We start from the raw sequence: 26,285 nt of genomic DNA, 5'->3' as shown, positions 1-26,285 counted from the left end.
GACCAGTGGGGAAAAAATCCAGCCAGAATGTGGAGAGCTAAAGAAATAACGGTCCTTGTCACCGGCAGCTTAATCAGTCGATTCAAGACCATCTCTCTGGCAGTCACTTAGTAGCTAGAATTTTGTTTGGCATGATGTTAACTATCACTATGTTTAAGTTCATGACTATGGATGCGATAAGACCAGCGACATCCTGTTCCTACTGTAATGGAGTGTGTGTGTTAAAACTGGGAGCCAAAGTAAACCCTTCCTTCCTTAAGCTGCTTTTGTCAGTAATTTTATCAGATCATTGAGAAAAGTAGTTATTATAAGGCGATATGGAGGTGAGAGGGAGACAGATGCACATACAGAGAGAGAGAGAGAGAGAGAGACAGACAGACAGACACACACAGACACGCAGGAGGAGGTGGCTTTGAATGAATATTAAAGCTTTTAACCCTTTCAAAAGAATGCAAGTGCACATAGTGACCACATGAAAACAAAAAAATCATGTCTTATGTTCTTGTTTGTTAACTGGGCTATCCAAAGGCAGCACACATACATCCATTTTTATTGTTGTTACAGAAGGGATACTACCCTACTGGAGCATGGCTCTGGCAGGCCTCATTCCCTCTGCCTTGCTCAAAACTGTTAGATTACATTCCTAAAGCTAGCCACCAAGAGCTATTCCCTCATTTGGCCACTTCCTCTCCCTGAGGCTGACTACCGTGGTCCAGCATTAAGAAGTTCCTTTGCCTCACCTAATTCACATGCACAATTACGAAACACTTCATCCTAGCATGGGGTTCCCTCTTTACCTTTGTAAACTGCTATTTATCTTTGTGATGCATTCATCTCCTCTCTATCCAGAGGCAGTCCTTTGTCCCTCTGGGACAAATACTCCTGCCCCTTTCCCTTGACCGCCCCTTCTCTCTCAACCCATGTCCTTTACCACTGCATCCTAGCCCATTCTAACACAGACCTCCCCTTCTTCTCCTCTTAAGAATTATACCTGCAATGACATTTGTTGCTGTTTTTCTGCCTGACTCAGAAATCAACCATTTTAACTTTTCTTCCCTGTTTAATAAAGGATCTCTTTGTGAAAGCAGGCGTTTAGATGTAATTTGTGTCTAATCCCCTTCAGTTATTGTTCTACTAATCCATCATCCCAGGCTTTTAGTACAAAGATAACAGTGGTTCTCAGTCTACAGGTTGCAACCCCTTTGTGAGTCCCCTATCAGATATTTACATTATGATTCATAACAGTAGCAAAATTACAGTTGTGAAGTAGCGATGAAATAATTTTATGGTTGGAGGTCACCACAATGCAAGGAACTGTATTAAAGGGTCGCAGCATTAGGAAGGTTGAGAACCACAGCAATAGACCATCTAGGGTCTATAATTTAGGACCCTCTTCTTGAAAATTCTCTAAATTTTAAATTCTAAAAGTGACATATTCCTGGACACCTGCGAACCCCTCAAGAGTCAAGTCTCTTGCCAACCCTAAGATGGCTCCCTTAGATAGGATATATACTTCGCTGCTCCCGTATCCATCCTTCCTATATCCCAACCATCCCAATCCTCCGAGCTCCTCCCATCCTCCCCTTCTCATATTTCTCATGCCATTTCCTCTTTGCCCCATGCCACCTCACCCGCAAGTTCCCAGTTTTTGCCCTGGAATCTTGTCTACTTCCCCCTCTCCATGCGGATGACTATATGATTTTCTTTGGGTTCACTTTCTTATTTAGCTTCTATAGGATCACACATTATATGCTTAATGTCTTTTATTTTATGGCTAGAAACCGATTATGAGTGAGTACATCCCATGTTCCTCTTTTTGAGTCTGGGATACCTCACTCAGGATAGTGTTTTCTATTTCCATCCATTTGCATGCAAAATTCGAGAAGTCATTGTTTTTTACTGCTGAGTAGTACTCTAATATGTATATATTCCACACTTTCTTCATCCATTCCTCCATTGAAGGGCATCTAGGTTGTTTCCAGGTTTTGGCTATTACAAACAATGCTGCTATGAACATAGTTGAACAGATACTTTTGTCATTTGATGTGGCATCTCTTGGGTATATTCCCAATAGTGGTATTACTGGATCTTGGGGTAGGTTGATCCCAAATTTCCTGAGAAATCGCCACACTGATTTCCAAAGTGGTTGCACAAGTTTGCATTCCCACCAGCAATGAATGAGTGTGCCTCTTTCTCCACAACCTCTCCAGCAAAGGCTATCATTGGTGTTCTTGATTTTAGCCATTCTGACAGGTGTAAGATGGTATCTCAAAGTTGTTTTAATTTGCATTTCCCTTATCGCTAAGGAGGTTGAGCATGACCTTAGGTGTCTTTTGGCCATTTGAATTTCTTCTGTTGAGAATTCTCTGTTCAGATCAGTGCCCCATTTTTTTATTGGGTTCATTAGCATTTTAAAGTTTAGTTTCTTGAGTTCTTTATATATTTTGGTGATCAGACCTTTGTCTGTTGCATGGTTGGTGAAGATCTTCTCCCAGTCAGTGGGTTGCCTTTTTGTCTTAGTGACAGTGTCCTTTGCTTAGCTGGTACCTTGGGCAACTAAGGAGAGGGAACCTGAAATGACCCTATCCTATACTGATGAATATCTTGCATATCACCTTAGAACCTTCATCTGGCGATGGATCGAGGTAGAGACAGAGTCTCAATTTGGAGCAACGGTCTGAGCTCTTAAGGTCCAAATGAGGAGCAGAAGGAGGGAGAACATGAGCAAAAAATCAGGACCACGAGGGATGCACCCACCCACTGTGACAGTGGAACTTATTTATTGGGAGCCCACCAAGGCCAGCTGGTCTGGGACTGAATAAGCATGGGTTGATTCCGGACTCTCTGAGCATGGCGGTCAATGAAGACTGATGAGAAGCCAAGGACAATGGCACTAGGTTTCGATCCTAATACATGAACTGGCTTTGTGGGAGCTTAGCCTGTTTGGACGCTCACCTTTCTGGACGTAGATAGAAGGACCTTGGTCTTCCAGCAGGGCAGGGAATTTGGACTGCTCTTCAGTATCGAGAGGGAGGGGGAATGGAGTGGGGGGAGGAGAAGAGGAGTGGGGATAGGGGGAGGGAAGTGGGGGGAGGGCAATATTTGGGAGGAGGGGAGGGAAATGGGAAATGGGGAGGAGGTGGAAATTTTAATTAAAAAAGAATAAAAATAAATAAATAAGTAAAAAAAAATAAAAAAATAAAAAAAAATAAAAAAATAAAAATAAATTCTAAAAGTGAGTTTATGACAGTTAATCTAAGACGCAGCGCATTGCTGAGACTTGCCCTCACCAGCACAGCACCATGGCTGTAGTCCAGGACCTCATTGCCAACAGTGCACTCCATGAGAACAAATCACATCAAGTCTCTGCCTGGCCCATAGCTGTCCTTGTAAGAAGGCTGTTACCTTCTGTCCCTATTCGTAGTTTTTGAATCTCTGAGATACAGTTTGGTCTGAGTGACTGCTTTCAGAGTTGTTAGGGTAAGAGCCTGGGCACTGGTTCAGTCATTAATTGATCAATTAGAGAAACAATAGTGAAAAGCAAAAGATTTGTATGATCTGAAGTGAAAGCACAGAGTCTGAAGCAGCAATCTGAGTCTGCATGGGTCTCTGACTCTTTTGCTTGCTCCTGAGACTCTTTTCCTCCTACCAGGTTGCCTTGTCCAACCCTGATTTTTTTTTTCCTAGTCTTATTGCATCTTATTATGCTGAGTTCTGTTGATATCCCTGGGAGGCCTGCTGTTTTCTGAAGGGAAGTGGAGGAGGAGTAGATCTGGGGGAGAGGGAAAGGGAGAAATTGGGAGGTGAGGAGGGTGGGGGAACTGCACTTGGGGTGCATTATATGAAAGATTAAAAAAAGAAACAGTAGTGCAAAGCAGGTGAAGCAGATTCAATATGGCCACACTAGGAAATGAGACAAAGAGGCCAAGTGACAATCACCCATGCCTATCTTTCTGTCACTAGTGTGGGGTTTAGTTTTAAATAGAGGGCAGGTGGCGTAACTAAAGCAGTCCTGGTCAGGGTGTGGTACCATCCAACTTTATTGCCACTGTTTCTTTCTCTTACAGTCATTTAGACAAAAAACAAACAGAGAAACATCAGAATTAAATGATATCATATATTGAAAAAACTTAACAGATATATTCAAAATATTCCACCCAAACACGAACATACAAACACACACACCATAACAAATCCAGAAAAATTGAAACAATTTTACTTATTCTATTTGATCAAATGCAATAAAACTTAAAAATAAATGCAAAAAATCTCTAATAAGTTCACAAACTTCTGAAAATTAAACAACTGATTACTAAATGATTAACGTGTTAAAGACAAAACCAATAAGGAAAATAAAATTTCCTGAAAATAAACAAAAATGAAAATACAACACAACCAAACCTCTGGCCCATCTAACAAAAAGAAAGAAAGAGGGGATCCAATGAACAGAATCAGAAATGAACAAGGTAACAAACAGTACAGCAGACACCAAAGAAATTTAGAATATTATAAATGACTAATTAAAAAACCTGTTCTCGGGGCTGGAGAGATGGCTCAATGGTTAAGAGCACTGGCTGCTCTTCCAGAGGTCCCGAGTCCAATTCCCAGCAACCACATGGTGGCTCACAACCATCTGTAATGAGATCTGGTGCCCTCTTCTGTGTGCAAGCATATATACAGGCAGAATGTTGTATACATAACTAAATAAATAAACAAATCTTAAAAAGAAAAACTCCATTTAAAACAAAAAACACCTGTTCTCCATTAAGTTGGAGAACCTAAAGGAAATTACATTATTCTTGTTATGCTAACTTGGCACAAGCTCGGGGCTTTTAGGAAGGAGGAATCCTGATTGAGAAAATGCTTCCATAACCCTGACCTGTAGGCAAGTCTGTAGTGCATTTTCTTGGTTGGTGATTGGTGTGGGAGAACCCAGCTCATGTGGGTGATGTCACCACTGGACAGGACATTCTGGATAATATAAGAATGCGAACTGAGGAGGCAGGAGGAGCAAGCCAGTAAGCAGCACTCTTCCTTAGCCTCTGCTCAATTCCTGCCTCTAGGTTCCAGGCCTGAGTTCCTACCTTGACATCCTTTAATGATGAACTGTGATGTGGAAGTGTAAGCCAAAAATAAACACTTTCCTCACCAAGTTGCTTTTGATTATGATGTTTTATCATACCAATAGAAACCCTAATAGAAATTGATACCAAACTATGGGATTTGGGCGTGAAAGACATGTGATCATGTAATCTTTTGGAGAATTATGGTAGCATTTGAACTTTGGTCTAGAAAAACCATTCAATGCTCAGATCTCAGAGGGCTATTCTATAGGAGCTTGGAAGATAAGACTGTTGAGAGTGATGTCTGGTTTGTGAAGTTTCAGAGGGAAGCAATGACTCTATTGTGGCCATATGTCCGATATTTTGAATTAATAGCCTGCTGTTCTGGTCAGCTGTGATTCTTTAAGAATCAGCCAGGGTTAACAAGGGACCAGAACCAGTAAAGTGAAGCTTTTGCTTTGCTGGTGCAATTGATGCTGGGTAGCTAGAGCTGATAAATTAGCAGTGATTAAGAAGACACCAGTACCATTGAAGGGAAATTTTCTGGGACGTATTTCCTCAGGTCAGTGCACAGAAGCTGTTTGGAGGGGCAGAGGCTACATCCTATGCCAGAAGTCAAACTTGATAATCGGCAAGAATCTCCCAGATGGTACTGGTTTTGAAGGCATAACGTGGTCATGGAGAACAGCTGAGGTTTGATGCCATGAGAGGTTAGGAGAGGACATGGTTGAATACGCAGTCTCAGCTGAAGTAGATGCCCCAAGACTGAAGAAGTCATGGGAAGAAGTTGAGGCTTGGCACCATGTAGCAATGTCAGACTCTCTGAAGAGAATCCAGAAAAGGCCATTGGTGAAGATGCAGTGTAGTTCTAGTGGCAAACCCAACATTTCGGAGATGCCAGTACCATAAGACAACCACCAAGGACAGCAGCAACTGTTGGATGGAGCTAGTTTGAGCCTAGGAGAGGAGGTGTGTGATACTAATGGAGAAATGGAGCCCTTTGGAGATGGGAAAATGGCGAGTCTTCTGCCTGATACTCAACTTTATGCTTTGGGACTCTGGGTTTGCTTTGACTTGGATATACTATGCCCTGGTTTTTATCTCTTGGAACAAGAAAGTATTTAACTTGTTATTTTGATTTTACAGAAGCCCACAGTTAGAATACACTGAACTGTTAGAGAAATTTTTGGGTTTTTAGATAGACTTTGGAATTGGAAAGACATTGAACTTTGAAAGAGGTTTTGGATTTTTTTTTAAGGTATTGAACTTTTAACGTGTTTGGATTTTTATTTTATTTTATTTTATTTTTATTTTTTGGTTTTTCGAGACAGGGTTTCTCTGTGGTTTTGGAGCCTGTCCTGGAACTATCTCTTGTAGACCAGGCTGGTCTCGAACTCACAGAGATCCGCCTGCCTCTGCCTCCCAAGTGCTGGGATTAAAGGCGTGCGCCATCACCGCCCGGCTCGTGTTTGGATTTTTAAAGACTTTAAAAGTTGGACTGTTTTATATGGTTATATTGATATTAATGAAATATTGGGGATAAGCAGGCAGGGAACACTTGTTGTTTAATAGCATTGCATTGGTGTGCCAAATTGACAGGAGTCTGTCGTACTTAGGGTCTCTGCTACTGTGATAAAATACCATGACCAAAAGCAACGGGGAGGTGAAAGAGTTTATTTCACGTTTCCTTCTAGTTAATAGTCTGTGAGTAAGAAAACACAGGGCAGGAACCTGGAAGGAGGGATTGAAGCAGCGGCTATGGAGGAACACTGCTTTCTAGTTCATCTATGCCTTGCTTATTTTGTTTTCTTTTGCCACCTTGGACCACCTGCACAGGAGTCCACCCTTAGCCAGCAGTCATCTTTCCCATGAATTGTTAATCAAGGAAATGCGCTACAGACTTGCCTTCAGGCAGATCTTAAGTAGGTATTTTCTCAGTTAAGAGTTCCTCTTCCCAAATGACTATAGTTTGTGTCAAGATGACATAAAACTAGCCAGCATAACTGACCCCTTATCTCCTTGATACATGAACATACCACCTCTAATCCTTCACCTTTTCTTTCTTTGTAATCCCCTTATTCAAACCTAAATGAGATGTTACTTCACTGCTTTGTCCTCTCTAATATGTTTCCATGACTTCTAGTTTCTCCTTACTTCTGCGAATCTGTGGTAAAACCTCATGAGTTTCTTCAGCGCGTCTTTCACGTCTCTGTTCCTTAGGGTGTAAATGAGGGGGTTGAGGCTTGGAGTGATGATGGTGTAAAAGAGGGTGAGGAACTTGCCCTGGTCCTTGGAGGCCCTGTTACCTGGTTGTAAGTACATGTAGATAATAGTTCCATAGAATATAGAGACCACAGTGAGATGAGATCCACAGGTATTCATTGCTTTTTTTTGGCCTGCCTTTGACTTCATGTTGAGCACAGTTTTGGCTATGTAGCCATAGGAAATAAGAATAAGGATGAGGGGCATAAGGACAATAACAATGCCTAGGGCAAAAACAGACATTTCGACTCTTGTAGTGTCTACACAAGCTATCTTGACCATGGCTGGCAATTCACACAAAAAATGATCCAGAAGGTTGTGTCCACAGCGAGGCAAATTCACAGTGAGTGTGCATAACACCACAGAGTTGGCCAAACTAATACTCCAGACCATGACGATCATCTTGACACACAGTCGTGGATTCATGATTACACAGTAGTGCAATGGCTTGCAGATGGCTGTGAAACGGTCATAGGACATGACAGCCAAGAGAAGACACTCAATAGAGCCTAACCACATATACACATAGAGCTGAACCACACAACCCACAGAGCTGATGGTCTTTTCAGGTCCCCACAGGTTAACCAGCATCTGGGGGACAATGCTGGTTGTGAAGCACAAATCCAGGAAAGATAAATTCCTGAGGAAAAAGTACATTGGTGTGTGGAGATGGGGATCCAGGAGGGATGCAAGAATGATAGCTGTGTTACCCACCAACGTAATAATGTAGAAGAAGGTGACAACTCCAGAGAGGACCATTTCCAGTTGAGGGTGTTCAGAGAAGCCAAGCAGGATAAAAACATGCAGGGCACTGTAATTTCTTGGGTCCATAGCCTTTCAGTGTTTATATTCTACAGTGTAGGAAGAGTAGGAGAGGGAGGTAGAGGGGAGGTAGTAGGTAGGGTGACAAGGAGAGCAAGAAACAGTTTATCAGTGTAGATGATGAAAGTCAGTTGTAGAATACTCAAGTAAGTGCAGACAACAGTTAGGCTAACAGTTGAAGGAATTAATGGATATGTGTTGCCTACTATAGTCAGCTTGTCTTGTTCCTGTTGAGGATTGTTTGATGGCAAATGAGTTTAATATTTGACTTTTCTTTTTATCTAGATGGTCTTGAAGTGTTGACTCTTATCTCAGGGTCTGAATTCTTCAACACACATATTTGGAAGTTTGGAGAAGACAGAGTTGAAAAATAATATAACTGTTTGGTTTCTTATGATGGTTGTTAACGTGCAGGGAAGATAGAGTTTTACCTGCCCAGTGAAGATGTGTATAAATTTAGGTATTTTGTTAATCTCTGATTAAAAGCAATAGTTTTCTTTTTCTTTTACCTTTTCCATGAGAGCTTTGATCCTCTAGCTTTTATGTAAGTATTCTAGAAGTTTTCTCAGGCCCCTTTATCTTTTTTTTATATATATTCAGCCTTTCTTCTAACTAAATCTGATATATTTGAGTATAAAATATGCATTGTATTTCTCCCTTTAAAAAATTTAATCCACTGTCATCCTAATCTAAACCATTATGGTGTCTTGTCTTGAGTCTTGTCTTACACCTTTATACAATTACAAGGTTCATCAAAATCTTGTCACCCATGAGCTTAACCTGTGTCTTCTGAATTTAGAAGACTGCCTTCATACACCTTCATGCTTTGCTGCCTGTGTAAACCTTATTATTCTTGACTTTCATACCAGTTTTCATATTCACTTTCGGTTTTATCTCTTTTCAAACATTTCAAAGGTCATGGCTGTCTCAAGTCCTGCTTCCTCTTCTTTCTTTTGAAAAATTTTACTGTTATTTTCATTTATCTGTTGATGTTTGGCATGGTAACCAGACACATGTGAGAACGCAGACATGCATTCTTCTTGTATTGGTCGTGCACGCAGAACTCTTAGAGAGAGCCGTTATGACACAGAGCAAAGATCCTGTGTTTGAATTCCAGAAGAAAAGACATTGATTGGGTGACAGAGAAAACTGCACAGAATCTTACTTTGGGACAAGCCAGGCAAGGTGAGTCTGTGGTAGCTGCTGTTTAAGCAAAGTTTCCTCCCCTGCTAGGTTCTGTATCCAACCTTGTTCTGAAGGTTGTGAGGCTGAAGCTTCTGGTGTTTCAGCTGAGCATGGATTACTTGATCTGCTTCACATGTACTTCATGGCCCTGCGATCAGTGACGTCTCTGGCCCTCTTCTCAGTGTGAATTTGCAGTATGATTGCATAAAACCTTAAAGCAGAATAAGGAAACAAGTTGTTCTCTGAATTCCAAGCTCTAACCATCCATTTCTGTGCACTTTAATCTGGTGTATTGAATCTGCTTTGTATATATTTGCACATCTCCCCCTACCGTATAGGGTAGAGGAAAAACTGATTTCTGAAGAACTTTACTATGCTCATAATTGTTTTATAAATATTATTTTCACAACCCGATTACATACAGAACTTGTAATACAATTTTAACCCCAGCTGTAAAACTCTAAGGGGGCTGCTCACCTTTAGACAAAGCTTCAAAGAGCAGAATTCTCTGTCTGCCACTATTTCTCTCCTAAGCACAGTAAGGCTAATTTTCACTCTTAAAAACGAACCTTTTATTTATGTCTCATCTCTCCCTGTCATTTACTGTGTGATACCAGAAAAAAATTAAAAAAAAAACCCTACTGAGTTCAGTTTTCCATAACTTTTTATTTTGGGGGGACAATGGAAACATCTATTGTTGGCATTAAAAGTCAAATGAGCAAAATTCATAAGTGGCTTAAAATACTACAGGGTCCACAGAATTGGTATAAAAGTGATTTATCATCATGAAAATGTGGATTAAGATTGTTTAATATTCATCGATCTACATAAGAAGGTAAAAAACAAGATCTCCTAAGTAAATTGGGAGTGCAGAGGTCACGGGAGAATGTAGGAGGGGAGAGGGAGGATGGGAGGGGTATGGAGAAAAATGTAAAGCTCAACCAAAACAATAAAAAGTAAAAAGTTAAAATGAAAAAAAGGGTAATACTGGTAAAACTCTAAGAAAACAGAAATGATTTCCAAGGTTATTTTCTCTATCCACTATATTGCTACATGCCCCCAGTAAATTTATCTATGAATTTTACCGAATGAAAACACACATCAGTAGGAGTGCAAGGAGGAAACTGTGGTTGGGATATATTGTGGGAGAGAGGAACCTCTTTTCAATGTAACCCCACACACTGTTAATAACAATAGAAAGTCTTATACAGTTATTATATTTTTCCATGAAAATTCAGGCTTGTATTTTGTGACATTACTTAAATGAGGTGATAGCAAGTAGTCATCAATTAGAAAATAGTTTTATCTAGATAATACTTATTCAGCTTCCTGAAAATAATATATAACAGTCATCTCCACTTAAAGGATCAATGAATTCAACACAACTTTTGTACATAGATTTCCTTAGATACCCATGGATGCCTAAGAACTGCCAACATGTAAAATATTCCATTAAAAATAATCCCAGCTAAATATAAAACTGGTATCTCTAAGTGCATCCTTGTGTGCTCCTCTGCACAGATGTAATATAAAAGCTCTGTGTTTTGTTAGCTATGACGTTTCAAATATTTTCATGAGAATTATGAGGAAATTACTTTAAATTTTGGCCCTGATTCAAAAATATGCACATTCATTAAACTAACTGGCCACAGTGCTCGAAATGTTATTTTGAGAAAGTTATTTCAAGATTTCTTTGGCAACAGTTTCTCACACTTAACTGAGCCTGAATTCTGCTATTGATCAACCACACAGGAAGAAAATGATTATCTGAGATGTGTTACACCCCAAAATGTCCAAGCAGAGGAACAAATAGTCTGTGCACATTGATTTTGACTGGAACACTTCTCAGAAATAATGAAAATTCTTTTAAAATGGACGGCAATCTCATGCCGTTAATTATTTAATAAATGTCATTTTCACTACAACTCAGATATTAATTTAGGAAAGAATAAAAATTCTTTCTCCCTGTAAAATATACAAAAAACCCCATCAAACAACTTTTAGTATTGCGTATCAGGAGACATACAAATGGATTAAAAAGATTCTGAATCTTTGCCTAACTCGATTTTTCAAGAACAAAATATATAGGTTCCTCATTTTAAATTTAATCTACATTACTTGTTTACACTTCTGCTGTGTCAAAATGTATGAAATAAAAAAATAAGATGCAATTTTGTGCTCTCCTCTTATAATACTGAATAAATTCCTTTTCTCCTGTATAACATAGACATGGCGGGGGGGGTAACAATTTTTCTGCAGAGATGTAACATATCTTTGACTTCTGGGCAGAAGCTCGAAGAGTCCCCTGTGACAATTTTAGCTCTTTTCTTTTACTTTTCACATGTTTTGGGCAACCAAGGAAAACTATTTTCCAGGGATAATATCAAGATTGGCCTCCCGGTACTCGAGAAGCCCCCGTCCCCGATGTCTTACCTCTCCCTTGCTGGGTCCAGGATGCTGAAAGCAGGACTGCTGTAGTGTTCCCTCTACAGGGCTGCGGCTGTCTCACCACCTCCAGGTAGCATCTCTGTGAGGAAGCTTTTTCTCATGGGGTTGCTTCAGAGCCTCTGCACAGGTGACTCCAGCCCCGGTTGCAGCTGTCATGGGCTTGCCCTGCTTCCTTTCCCTCTGGATGAACATGGAAACATGCCTGGATTGTAGAGAAATGTGAAAACCAACCATAAAATCCAGCATAAATGCTGAGCAAAATCCACCAGTATGGTCTGAAAGCTGAGAAACCAGGCTTCAGTTGACTTCCCTGAGGGGTTGTGGACAGACCAGACAGTGAAACACTGGCACAATCACCTTGATGTTTCCTTAAGACACCGCTAAGAGGTGAAAACTTGCACAGCACGCAGGGAAACTAAAGGACAGAGGAGTAAACAATGTGTATTTTTCTTGGTTATTAATGCATTACAAATAAAAAGTGTTCTCTTCATGCATATTTTGTAAACTAAGGTTATGGCGACAAAACCCACTGTAGAAAAACACCACACATTGATGATAGTGTAATAAGTTTGCTTTGAGCAGATTAACTTAAACAAGCTACTGCATTTCCAATTTAATCTATATCTCCTTCTTTTATGACTCAGTAGTTGCTTCAGATACTCAAGTTGAGAACAGTTCCCCCTGAAAGGGAAGATGTGTGCTCCAAAGCCCCAAGCAGTAAGCTCTGTTTTGATGTATTTATATTTGTTCAGTTGTCTTGGTGATCATGAGGCGTGATTAAATACGTCAGTGCCCATTATTATTCATGTTGGTGTCTCACAGGACATTTATTTAAACACAAGTTCCTGGAACTGTAAGTACTCTAAAGATTTTCATGAGTTAGTTTGTAATTATTAGCTGCCTTAACTTCCTTGAGTTATAATTCCATGTCACCAAGAATTACTTTAAAATGACACAAATTAATGATCACATGTGAATGGCTTCTTGTCACTGATCAAGAAAAGAACTCACACAATTTTCCTCTGCATGGAACAATGTGGTGCTTAGATGGATTAAATTGTGTGGCAAGAGTTTTGGACTTGAAGTCTTTGTGGTTCCCATGATTAGTTTTATGAGCCAGAGACAATTGCCTACAATTGCCTAACTCGTGCCTTTTCTCAATATCTTTTTTTTTTTTGGATTTTTCGAAACAGGGTTTCTCTGTAGCTTTTGGTTCCTGTCCTGGAACTAGCTCTTGTAGACCAGGCTGGCCTCAAACTCACAGAGATCCGCCTGTCTCTGCCTCCCGAGTGCTGGGATTAAAGGCGTGCGCCACCACCACCTGACCTCAATATCTTGATTGTAAAAGGACATACCTTAAAGTTTTGTTATAAGGATTTAATAAATTTATGATATATAATAATGCACTGATGATTGGCACATAGTAGCCATTCAAATAAGTCATGTTTTATGTTTTCAATGCTCTGAGGTATCTTTAGATGCAATAATGTTTACTTTTTTATCAGTTTGTAGAAAGGTGATACTAATATTTTTTGAAACACTTAAGATAATCTTTTTCTCACTTTAACCCTTTTCTTTATGGTTTTATTTATGGTATGTGCATATTTCCTCATGTATTCTTTATTCTCATTTCTTAGATTCTTTGCTTTTTCTCACTTATTTTTAATATTTTATTGTTTAAAACACTTTTTAAATATAATATATTTTGATTATATTCTTCCCTTCCCTCAAGTTTGTTCAGGTCCTCTCATCCTCCTTATCCACACAACTTTATATTCTTTCTCAAAAAAAAAAAAAAAAACCAAAAACCCAATACAATGAGAAAGTGCCTGAAACCTTGAAAACAAATACAACATCACCCTAAAGAGAACAAACTATCTAACAAGCAACTACCACAACAAAACCTACAAACTGTAACCAAATAAAAAAAAGTACACACATACAGACTTCAGCGTCTACTATTTGTTGGCCAAGTACTTCTGAGGATAAGATCTGCTCTGGAGTAACTGATGTACTCAGTGTCCCTTATTAGACAAAACTGATTTTTCCTCAGCCAGCAGTTATAAAAGACAGTATCATTGTTAACCTTTGCTCTAGTCACTAGGTTTATTATTGTTTTTCAAAAATAAAATGACTTATAAGAGGAAATAAAAACTGCCACATTGAAGATGGACAAATCAGACCATTAGAAGGAAAAGTGTCCAAGGGAAGGCACAAGAGTCAGAGCCCCACTCATTCACACACTCAGGAATTCCATAAAAATATCAAACCGGAAGCCATAATACCAGTGCGGAGGACCTGGTACAGAACCTTGCAGGCCCTGTGCATGCTGCTTTAGTCTCTATGAGTTCATATAAGCTTTGTTCATGGTGCTTTAGAGGGCCTTGTTTTCTTGATATCCTCAATCTCCTCTGGCTCTTTATTGTTTACATCTTCCACAGTTTTCAGTAAACTCTGAAGGGAGGAATTTGATATAGACATCCCCTTTAGGGCTGAGTGTTTCAAGGTCTCTCACTCTCTGTGTAGTATCTGTCTGTGGGTCTCTATATTTTGTTCCAACTACTATAGGAGAAAGCCTCTCTGATGATGGTTAAACAAAACACTGATCCTAATTTTCTTTTTGGGCCTGGTATACCTTATTCATGATGACTTTTTTCTAGTTATACTCATTTGCCTGCAAATTTCATGATGCCATTTTCTTAATGGTTGAGTAATACTCCATTGTGTAAATGGAGTATTTTTCCATTCTGTTTATGGGCATATTGATTGTTTCCACTTTCTGACTATTATGAAGAAAACAGCAATGAACTAGGTAGAGCAAGTGTCCCTATGCTAGGATGAAGCATCCTTTGTGTATATCCCCAAGCATGGTATAGCTGCATCTTGAGGTAGATAGATTCCCATCTTCCTAAGGAACAGCTGCCATATTGGTCTTCATAGTGGTTGTATGAGTTTGTAGATTCATGGACAATATATGAGTGTTCCTTTTAGTTCCCATCATCACCAGCATAACCTGTGACTTGTTTTGTTCATCTTAGCCATTCTGACAGGTGTAAGATGAAATCTCAAAGTAGTTTTGATTTCCATTTCCCTGGTGTCTAAGGATGTCAAAGAATTATTTTATTTCATGTTATTTTTTTTTTTAAAATCAGTCTATTTTTATTTTACATATTACTTCCAGTGACCTCTTTCTTCCCACTTCCATTCCTCCCACCTTTGCCCCACCCTGTCCTCCATCCACTCCTCAGAGAGGCTAGTGGAGACCTCCCATTGGGAGTCAACAAAGTCTATTACATCACTTGAGGCAACACCAAGGCCCTCACCCCTGTAGTTAGATTGAGCAAAGTATTCCCCCATAGGGTATGGGCTCCAAAAAGTCAGTGCTGTCGACAATGGTCTTGTATCCGGTCACTTGTATTGCTTTAATAAAATGTTGATTGGTCAGTAGCCAGGCAGGAAGTATAGGTGGGGCAACTAGAACAGGAGAATTCTGGGAACAGGAAAGACTCAGTCTACAGTCATTACCCAGATGCAGAGGAAGCAAGATGAGAATGCTTTGCTGATAAAAGTTACCAAGCCATGTGACTGACACAGACAAGAGTTATGAGTCAATGTAGGATGTAAGAGTTAATAAGAAGCCTGAGCCAATAGGCTAACTAGTTTATGATTAATGTAGATTTTTGTGTGTTTCTTTAGGACTGAACAGCTCTGGGACCAGGTGGGATAGAAACCTCTCTCAAAAAGTAGCACCAATGTGGACATCTAAATCCACTTAAAACCTGAGAGAGTTTGGGAAGTAATTCTAGACACAAAAGAACAGAGTTAAGCATGGCTTCTTGGTAGCAGCATTTTCTCAGGTGGACTCTATTTGCTAGAGGCAAGTGTGTGTCACTTAAGAGAAATTTCCTGACTGAGCTTTAGCTGCAAAACCTTGTAGCTCTTTTAAGAGGCTCTGCCTTGAAACACTTAAATGTTGTTGATGAATTGCCAGCTGCATGCTTTTTGGTGGTGGCAGGAACCTTGAAACTCCATAGAGTTCTGGCAATAAACATGTCTCTGGCCAGTACCTCCACTATGAGTCTAGACGCTCAGAAAGCTAAGGAATGGGGTGGATCATAGCCATATCACTTAGCAAATTAAAGATTCATATTCAGAAAAAGAGAGATATTCAGTAAAGATAGAGTCAGATGAAAAAAACTTCTAAATGCTTTATAGTGATTTTAAAAATATATGTAGGCTTGGGAGAGAAAAGAAAGGATAAAGTCGAGGGGGGAGGTTGGGTGTGTGTGGTGGCACACACCTTTAATCGCAGCACAGGAAGAGGCAGGCAAATCTCTGTGAGTTCAAGGACAGCCTTGTCTACAGAGTGAGTTCCAGGGCAGCCAAAGGTACACAGAGATACCCTGTCTCCAAAAATCAAAAATTAAAAAGAAAAAGAAAATATAGAGTTTAAAATAAAGCCACATAAAAAGAGAATCTGGATACTATATATTATTGTGTTATCTTTGAATTGTATGACTTCTGAGGAAGGAGCAGCAGCTGCTAAAAGACATTTGATTATAAATGCTGCTGGATTCCTTTAACATATATATTTTGAAAATGCCTTGACAAAAGATATGTTGCTTTGGAGAGGAGGTTTTACTTTTATTTCCACAGGAAATAAGAAGCTGCAAATTCATTCTGGGTTAGGAGAAATCAGTATTGATCAAGGAAGACCCCTGAAAAATCTCCAATTGGAGCAGATGACCCAGATGATCCAATGTTTCAGAGGGTCTGTGTTGGTGTTTCCTCTGAGTTCTACATCCAGAACAGCCTCAAGACTGCTGGCTGAGATGATTAAGCCTCACAGGATATTTCAGTCAGGACTTGATCATAATCCTAAATTTTCTTTAGGTCCCCATAAGATTATCAGCACCCCCAATCAGCGTAGAGTAGCCTAGAAAACCACACCCACATTTCCAAAAAATAGATTATGGGTGTTTGTTTTTGTTTAGAATGTTGGTTACAAGTTTTTATGGTTAATGGTCAATAAAAAAGCTAAACAGAGGAGATTAGATTCAGAGGTTTTACTTTGAAAAAAGGGGGATGCTGTGGGACAATGGTCTTGTACCCAGTCGCTTGTATTGTTTTAATAAAATGCTTATTGGCCAGTAGCCAGGCAGGAAGTATAAGTGGGGGGGACTAGAACAGGAGAATTCTGGGAACAAGAAAGACTCAGTCTGTAGTCGTCACCCAGACATAGAGGAAGCAAGATGAGAATGATTTGCTGATAAAAGTTATGAAGCCACGTGACTGACATAGACAAGAATTATGAGTTAATGTAGGACGTAAGAGTTAATAAGAGGCCTGAGCTAATAGGTCAGCCAGTTTATAATTAAGGGAGACCTCTGTGTGTTTCTTTGGGACTGAACAGCTGTGGGACCAGGCAGAACAGAAATCTCAGGCAACAAGCACTATGGGTAATCCTGCTTCGGACCTATGAACATTTTCCAGCTGTATGTCCAGAGTCAATGAGCTTCCACTAGCTTGGGTCACTTGTTTTTGTGGGTATCCACATCATGGTCTTCACCCTTTGCTCATATTATTGCTCCTCCTACTCAGTGATGGGACTCCAGGAGCTTGGCCCAGTGCTTAGCTGTGAATCTCTGCATCTGCTTCCATCAGATACTGTATATAAGTATGTAAATGTCTATGATGACAACTAAGGCAGTCATCAATATGTTTACAGTCAATGACAGTTAATGTACCCTCTCCACTATTGCTTAGATTCTTAATTGGGTTTATTCTTGTAGATTCCTGGGAATTTTCCTAGTGTTAGGTTTTTCTATAATCCCATAATACATCCCTTTATTAAGATATCTCTTTTCCTTGCTCTCTCTCTCTGTCCTTCCCCCATCTCAATTTTCTGATCCCTCATGTCCTCCTCCCACCTTCCTTTTCCCCTCTTTCCTCCCCCTCATGCAATTCTCTCTTCCCAACCACCTCACCTATTATTTATCCTGCCTTGCTATTGGCCATTAAACATTTTAGTAGACCAATCAGGTGCCTTAGGCAGGCAAGGTGAAACAAATGCAACACATCTTTATATAATTAAACAACTGCAGCATAAAGTAACACATTTACATTGTTAACAAAGGCAGCACAAACAAGGCTACACACCTTCACATAAAGTAACATTCCACAGCATAAACAAGTAAAGCACATCTTTACCTAGTTTTAAAATAACAATAAAGGCATTTAATGTTATAAACTTGTCTCTTAGAACAGCCTTCATTATTGTCACATAAGTTTTGCTATGTTGTATATTCATTTTAATTCAATTGTAGAAAGTCTTTGATTTCCACCTTAATTTTTGCCTTGACTCATTTTTCATTCAATAAAGAACTGTGATGTGGGATGTCCTTCTGTATATGTGTTGCTTTATTGATTGATGAATATAGCTATTTCAGCCAATGGCTTAGCACTGTAAAGCCAGGTGGGAAATTTGAACATAGATGTACAGAAACAGAGAGAGAGAGAGAGAGAGAGAGAGAGAGAGAGAGAGAGAGAGAGAGAAGGAGGAGGAGTCAGGGAGACACCATGTAGCCATCGAAGGAGAAAGATGTCTACCTGTAGGTCACAGCCTTGTGGTGAAACATAGATTGATAGAAATGGGTTAATTTCAGATACAAAAGTTAGTTAATAATAAGTCTGAGGTAATTGGCCAAACAGTATTGTAATTAATATAGTTTCTTTGTGATTATTTGGGAATGAGCGGCCGGGAAATGAAAGTGCAGTCTCTGCTTACAGAACTGTTCAGTTTCCATGAATTTGTAAACTTTCTGTTGCTGATATCCAGCTTTGATCTGTGGTGGTCAGAGGGGTTGAACTGTGTTGTTTTGATTTTCTTGTATCTTTTGAGACTTGAGGCAATAGTCAGTTCTGGACAAAGTTCCATAAGGTGAAGAGTAGAAAACATATTCTTTTGTGTTTGCGTGAAATGTTCTGTAACTATCTGTTAGGTCTATTTAGTTTATAACTTCAGTTATTTCCCACAGTACCCCGTTTAGTGGTTTTCTGCATGACTTGTCTGTAGCTAATAGTAGGGCATTAGTCTCCCACTATCAGTGAATGAGGAACAGTATGTGGTTTAAGATGTAGGATTTTTTTTTCTTACAAACTTTGGGCACTTGTGTTTGGAGCATAGAGGCTGAAACGTCTTCTTGATGGCTTTTTCCTTCCCCATCTCTTCTTTTTAGTTTTGGTTTGAAGTCTATTTTGTCAGAATTAAAACACTGATACTAGCTAGTTTCTTAGGCTCATTTGCTTGAAATCTGTTTTTCCAACCCTTTACCCTGACTTGATGTTAAGATGTGTTTCTTGATTCAGCAGAAGGATGGATTCTGGTTTTGCATCTACTCAGTTAATTTGTGTCTTTTGGTTAGGGAATTGAGACCACTAATATTGAGAGGCATGTATAAACAATGATTTTTGTTATTTATTTGCCTGTATGTGTTCTGACTTTTCTGGTCTAGGATTGTTTATTCCCTGTGTTTTCTTGCATGTAGTTAAACTCTTTAGGTTGGAGTTTACCCTCTAGAACCTTCTCTAGGGCTTAAATTTGGTTTTATCATATGTGATCTTATTTTCTCATCTACAGTGGTTGAAAATTTCACTTAGTACTCTGGAATGGCGTCTGTGGTCTCTTAGAATCTGAAGAACATTTTTTCAATCTCTTCAGACTTTTAGAGTTTACATTAAGAAGTCAGATGTAGGGGCTGGAGAGACGGCTCAGCAGTTAAGAGCACTGACTGCTCTTCCAGAGGACCCAGGTTCAATTGCCAGCACCCACATGGCAGCTCACATCTGTCTGTAACTCCAGTACCAGTAGACATGACACCCATGGCAAAACACCAATGTTCAAAAATAAAATAAATTAAAAAATACAAGTCGAGGCCGGGCGATGGGCGCACGCCTTTAATCCCAGCACTTGGGAGGCAGAGGCAGGTGGATCTCTGTGAGTTCGAGGCCAGCCTGGTCTACAGAGCTAGTTCCAGGACAGGCTCCAAAGCCACAGAGAAACCCTGTATCGAAAAACCAAAAAAAAAAAAAATAATAATAAAAATAAAAATACAAGTCGAATATAATTTTAATACTTTATATTCCCCCTCCAGCTTTTAATATTTTCTTTATTCAGTACTTTTATTGTTTTGATTATTATTATGCTGAGAGAACTTTTTTTCTGGTCCACTCTATTTGATGTTCTGTGTGCTTCCTGTACTTTGATAATCATCTCCTTCTTTAGGGGAGATGTGCTGGAGATCTGGGCAAGGAACTGGGTGATTGAACTTGAAGGAATAGATGAAGAGGTGAGACTCTGCAGTTTGCCTACCACCCCCCTTAAAGGACTGGCGTGAGGGTTCCCAGGGATCTGCCCATAGGTGTTAGGAAAATTTTCTTCTATAATTTTGTTAAAATTACTTTTCTGTGCATTTGACTTGTGTTTCTTCTTCTTCCGCTATTTCTATTATTCTTAGATTTGATCTTTTCATGATGTCTCAAGAATTTTTGGAAGTTTTGTTAGGAGTCTTTTTGATTTAACACTTTCTTGACCAATGAATCTATTTTTTTCTACTGTGCCTTCAATGCCAGATGTTCTCTCTTCCATTTCTTGTCTTCTGTTGGTAAAGTTGGCCTCCACCAACTGTTCAGGAACCAGCTTGTTTCTTTTGAAGTTCCTAAATTTTCTTTTCCAGATTTCCCTCTGTTTGAGTCTTCTTTATTGATTTCATTTCTATTTTTAAGTCATTTAAGGTTTTATTCATTGTTTCTATTGAATATTTTGTGTCTTCATAGATTCCTTTAAGGGTTTTGTTTGTTTCTTCTTTAAAGAATGCTATCATATTCCTAAAAAATGTTTTAAGGTCTTTTATTTGTGCTTCAAATGTTGGAATATTCAGGACATTCAAGGTAGGGTTGTTGGTTCCTAGTGAGCACATACTGTTCTTGCTGTTATTGTGTTTTTGCACTGTTGTCTAGGTATCTTGGATTGGGAAGATAGTAATTCTAGATGCTGATATCTGGTGTTGTCCTTTTTGGGAAGGTGTTTTGTTCCTTCGTTTCTGTTTCCTCTCTGGTTGTTAGGAGAGGGTGGTGGCTGTGTGTTGTCTGTAGGAAAATCCATTGGGGGTCTTGATAGATTTGGCAACTGGGGGTACCAAGTAAAATGCGTTTCTGGGGTCTGAGACTTAGGTGTGGTGATGGGCTAGAGGGCAGTGGCAGGGTTTCATACAAGGGAGGAAAGCTGGTTGTTTGGTTGTTCTACCAGGATCTGCTGTTTAGTCCTCTGGGAATGGGGAATGGGGAGTGAGGAGAAGGCACAGAAAGTCTGCCAGAGGTCTAGGTATTAGACTGGGTCTCTTAGAACTGGACTCTGAGAAATGCAGGGAAGAGTGACGATCTGCAGTGAGTCTATCTGCTTCCCTGGCAGGAGTTGTCATTGTGTTCTTAGGGTGTCCCTGCTAGAGTTTGGGGCTGAGTAAAGAAAGAAGTTGGGGGAAGAAGGTTAGGAGGGAAAGATCTGTGGGATCCATTAGAGATGGAGCAGTTGTTCTGCTGCAGAGGTAAAGAATTGGAGACTGCAGGATTGGACTTGGAGAATAAAGTTGTAGGTGAGGATTTGAAGTTAACCTCTGTACTTTCTCCTTTAATGTCTATGCATTGAAAAGTGTTGATCCTGCTGGGCAGTAATGGCACACACCTTTTATCCCAGCACTTGGGAGACAGAAGCTGGCAGAGGCGGATTTCTGTGAGTTCAAGGCCAGGCTGGTCTACAGAGTGAGTTCCAGGACTGGCTCCACAGGTACTGGGAAACCCTGTCTCAGAAACAAAACAAAACAACCAACAACAACAACAAAGTGTTGATCTTGCTGTGTGGACCTTATGCCAGTGTAGCAAATCTCATAAGTGTTGACATGATTCCTTGTTCAAGGAAGCAATTTATTAAAGTAAAAATTCAATTTAATTATCATCATTATTATTTATTTTCATTTATATTTCCAGTCATAAGTTATTCATTTGAAATCAGGTTGATTAGGTCACATAGACATACAGAAGTTCAGTTTTTAATAATAGGATACATTTCATGCAATGATCTAAATTTATATATAAATTCAGATAAACAACCATTTGAGATATTACTTGATTTCTAGCTTAAATGCAAAAAAGATAAGCAAGAGATAAATACAAATTAGATGCACACATAAACAGTTCTTGGCAGGTAGTGTAACACCCTTCTAGGGGTCCCTAACTACAGTTTATTTTATATATTTAGTGTATTGAAACTAGGAAATGATTATTATATTATTGAACTTCATTAATCATAAGCCTTACAAAGATTAGAGGAAACACAAGATGGAATAGTGGGTTGGGTGGCATTCATCCCAGAACATACAAGCTGTGCTGTGGGATGCTGAAAACAATTTTCAAAGAGATATGACGATGAAGACAGAGAAATTTACAATATCCTATTCTGTATTAAGTGCATTTTATGTGAGTTGTTATAGTGTTCTCTGATTGGCTAAGTAAGTAATCATCCAATGACTTCCTTCTTCACATTTCATGAATTATGAAGCAACAGGAAAAAATATCATGATAATTTTAGATTTCATTGAGGTTTTCTGCTAATTCATTTTTATTTAAATTATCTAAAAGTAAGTTTTTAGAGATGTATATGTGATAACAGAATGTATCAAAGCTTAAATAAAGTACTGTTTTCATAAAAGCTAAGTGTCATGATATATGGAAATAAAGATTTTATTTACCTTGTGAATTTTCATCACATACAAGCACTGCAATGTGACCTGTTAACGTTCAAACACATTTCATAGAAAAATAAAAAGTCTGTTATCAAATTTATCATACTACTTTTTCATTGAAGTTAAGATAACCATGGAATGAATGAATACACACACACACACACACACACACACACACACACACATGGGGGCACAAATAAGAGTTGTTGTCACCTTTAAAAATTTATTTTATGTGTATTGGTGTTTTGCCTGAATGGATGGCTGTGTACTACATGTGTGCTTGGCACACTTGGCAGCCAGAGGAGAGTGTCTGATCTCTCGGAACCAGAGATAGAAACAGTTGTGAGCTACCATGTGGATGCTGGGAATCAAATTCAAGTCCTCTGGAGGACCAACCAATGCTCTTAGCCACTGAGACATCACTCCAACCCTTTGTTGGTCACTTTTAAGACAGTTTGGTCTGTGAACTTTCATTCACTCATCTCAAAAAAAAAAATTAGGCAATTGCAAAAGATGTTAGTTTTAAATATCACTGAACCAATGGTAAACAAGTGACTCTTTAGGTAGGGTTTAAGATGATTGTGGCCAAACATACTGCGTTTTCTAAGCTAAATATAAATAAATGGATTGATGATATCATAGAGTATTTAAGAGACAAAATTATTTATAGGCCTGGGGGTATGGTAGAGTTGGTAGGGCGCTTACTTAGCATGTATGAAGCCTTGGGTTCAATCCAGAGCACCACACAGACTGGGCATGGTAGCACACACCTGTTTCCGACGACTTGGCAGGTTTAGACAGGAGGAAGAAAAAGCTCATGGCTATGCTCAGCTATATAAGAACTTCAAGAGAGTCTTGGTTTTTTATAAAAACCTGACTCAAAAACAGACAGACATAAAGAGAGACAAACAGTCGTATTGACAGACAGAAAGACAAATGAATACATCAAATTATTTGTAAATTGTTATTTAATGTACAAAATACAGTACACATAAAATCATTTGGGTCAATGTTTTGGAATATGTGCGCATTAACATAGAAAATCTAGAATGAGACAAAGCAGTTTTCCATGGGACTGTCAAATAAATTAAAATGCATTCAAGTTTACAGTTTAGCAAACAGAGATTCTTAGGGACAGGTATTCCCTGAGAATATGCCAATGGTTAGAAACCTGAAAGATGTGCTTGATGATGCTCAAGTTGTTTGCATCCGTGCAAGTTCTGTACGAAAGAATGCCTTCAACCATGGATCTCTGTGAGCCAATGATCATTCCTTATTCAAACCTAAATGAGATAAGTTACTTCACTGCTTTGTCCTCTCTAATACGTTTCCATGACTTCTAGTTTCTCCTTACTTCTGCGAATCTGTGGTAAAACCTCATGAGTTTCTTCAGCGCGTCTTTCATGTCTCTGTTCCTTAGGGTGTAAATGAGGGGGTTGAGGCTTGGAGTGACGATGGTGTAAAAGAGGGTGAGGAACTTGCCCTGGTCCTTGGAGGCCCTGTTACCTGGTTGTAAGTACATGTAAATAATAGTTCCATAGAATATAGAGACCACAGTGAGATGAGATCCACAGGTATTCATTGCTTTTTTTTGGCCTGCCTTTGACTTCATGTTGAGCACAGTTTTGGCTATGTAGCCATAGGAAATAAGAATAAGGATGAGGGGCATAAGGACAATAACAATGCCTAGGGCAAAAACAGACATTTCGACTTTTGTAGTGTCTACACAAGCTATCTTGACCATGGCTGGCAACTCACACAAGAAATGATCCAGAAGGTTGTGTCCACAGCGAGGCAAATTCACAGTGAGTGTGCATAACACCACAGAGTTGGCCAAACTAATACTCCAGACCATGACGATCATCTTGACACACAGTCGTGGATTCATGATTACACAGTAGTGCAATGGCTTGCAGATGGCTGTGAAACGGTCATAGGACATGACAGCCAAGAGAAGACACTCAATAGAGCCTAGCCACATATACACATAGAGCTGAACCACACAACCCACAGAGCTGATGGTCTTCTCAGATCCCCACAGGTTAACCAGCATCTGGGGGACAATGCTGGTTGTGAAGCACAAATCCAGGAAAGATAAATTCCTGAGGAAAAAGTACATTGGTGTGTGGAGATGGGGATCCAGGAGGGATGCAAGAATGATAGCTGTGTTACCCACCAACGTAATAATGTAGAAGAAGGTGACAACTCCAGAGAGGACCATTTCCAGTTGAGGGTGTTCAGAGAAGCCAAGCAGGATAAAAACATGCAGGGCACTGTAATTTCTTGGGTCCATAGCCTTTCAGTGTTTATATTCTACAGTGTAGGAAGAGTAGGAGAGGGAGGTAGAGGGGAGGTAGTAGGTAGGGTGACAAGGAGAGCAAGATGCAGTTTATCAGTGTAGATGATGAAAGTAAGCTGTATAATACAGAATGAACTGAAGGAAACATATAAGCTAACAAATGAAGGAATTAATGGATACACATTGCCTACTATAGTCAAGTTGTCTTATACCTGTTGAAGATTGTTTCATGGCAAATGAGTTTAATATTTGATTTTTCTTTTTGTCTAGATGGTCTTGAAGTGTTGACTCTTTTCTCAGGATCTGAATTCTTCACACACATATTTGGAAGTTTGGAAAAGACAGAGTGGAAAAATAACAACTCTTTGTTATCTTATGACAGTCGTGAAAGTGTAGGGAAGACACTCTTTTACCTGCTCAGTGAAGTCATGTGTAAGTTTAGCTATTTTGTCAATGTCAGATTAAAAGTAGAAGTATTCCTCAATCTTCCTTCTTCCATTCAAAGAACGCTTTGGCTTTCCTGTTTATTCTTAAGTGATCTAGAAATTTTTGCAGGCCCCCTTTTTCTTTTTATATATTCAGCCTCTCTTCTACCTAAATCTGATATATTTGAATATATAAATATATATTATATTTTTCACTTTAAAATATTTCAGCTCCTATCATCGCATTCTAAATCATTGTGGCATCATGTCTTGATTCTTGTTTTACACCTTTACACAATTCTTAACTTCACCAAGGTCTTATCACCCATGTGCTTAAAAATGCATCAACTGATTTTAGAAGTACTCTCATTTTGGAATACTTCCCTGATACACCTGTGTTCTTTGCTACCCACATAAGTCTCAGCATGCCTACCCTATATTCCAATTTTCACATTCACTGTTGGTTTTCTCTTTTTTCAAACATTTTAAAGGTCATTTCTCTCTAAAACCCTAACTCCTCTTGCTCTCCGTATTGCTCATCTTTGCTTTGAGACAACCTGTTAGTGTTTAGCATACTTAATCAGTGCATGGTCAAACACATTCACACATTTTTTTTTCTCTTCTACTGATTATGTATGCCTAACTCCTACAGGGAGCCAATATAACATGTAGCTAAAGAAATTGTGCTTAAGAGTTTGAATTCCATGGAACTCAGGACGGCGAGGGGTGCACCCACACACTGAGGCAATGGGGATGTTCTATCAGGAACTCACCAAGGCCAGCTGGCCGGGGTCTGAAAAAGCATGGGACAAAACCGGTCTCGCTGAACATAATGGACAATGAGGACTACTGAGAACTGAAGAACAATGGCAATGGGTTCTTGATCCTACTGCACGTAATGGCTTTGTGGGAGCCCAGGTAGTTTGGATGCTCACCTTAATAGACCTGGATGGAGGTGGGTGGTCCTTGGACCTCCCACAGGGCA

At 39.4% G+C, this 26,285-nt stretch overlaps 2 protein-coding genes across 2 annotated transcripts; both read right to left on the bottom strand.

The window, feature by feature from the left end:
• Positions 1-7,202: 7,202 nt before the first annotated feature.
• Positions 7,203-8,156, bottom strand: LOC130886089 (olfactory receptor 2W1). Its single transcript, XM_057787999.1, has one exon. It carries the CDS (start codon positions 8,154-8,156, stop codon positions 7,203-7,205), a length of 954 nt encoding a protein of 317 aa, XP_057643982.1.
• A 15,759-nt stretch (positions 8,157-23,915) lies between these two features.
• Positions 23,916-24,869, bottom strand: LOC130886088 (olfactory receptor 2W1-like). Its single transcript, XM_057787998.1, has one exon. The coding sequence runs from the start codon at positions 24,867-24,869 to the stop codon at positions 23,916-23,918; it is 954 nt and encodes a 317-aa protein (XP_057643981.1).
• Between the last annotated feature and the right edge of the window lie 1,416 nt (positions 24,870-26,285).

Source organism: Chionomys nivalis, chromosome 13, assembly GCF_950005125.1.
Source record: "Chionomys nivalis chromosome 13, mChiNiv1.1, whole genome shotgun sequence".
Classification (NCBI taxonomy): Eukaryota; Metazoa; Chordata; class Mammalia; order Rodentia; family Cricetidae; genus Chionomys; species Chionomys nivalis.
This window is presented reverse-complemented; position numbering and strand designations above follow the sequence as displayed.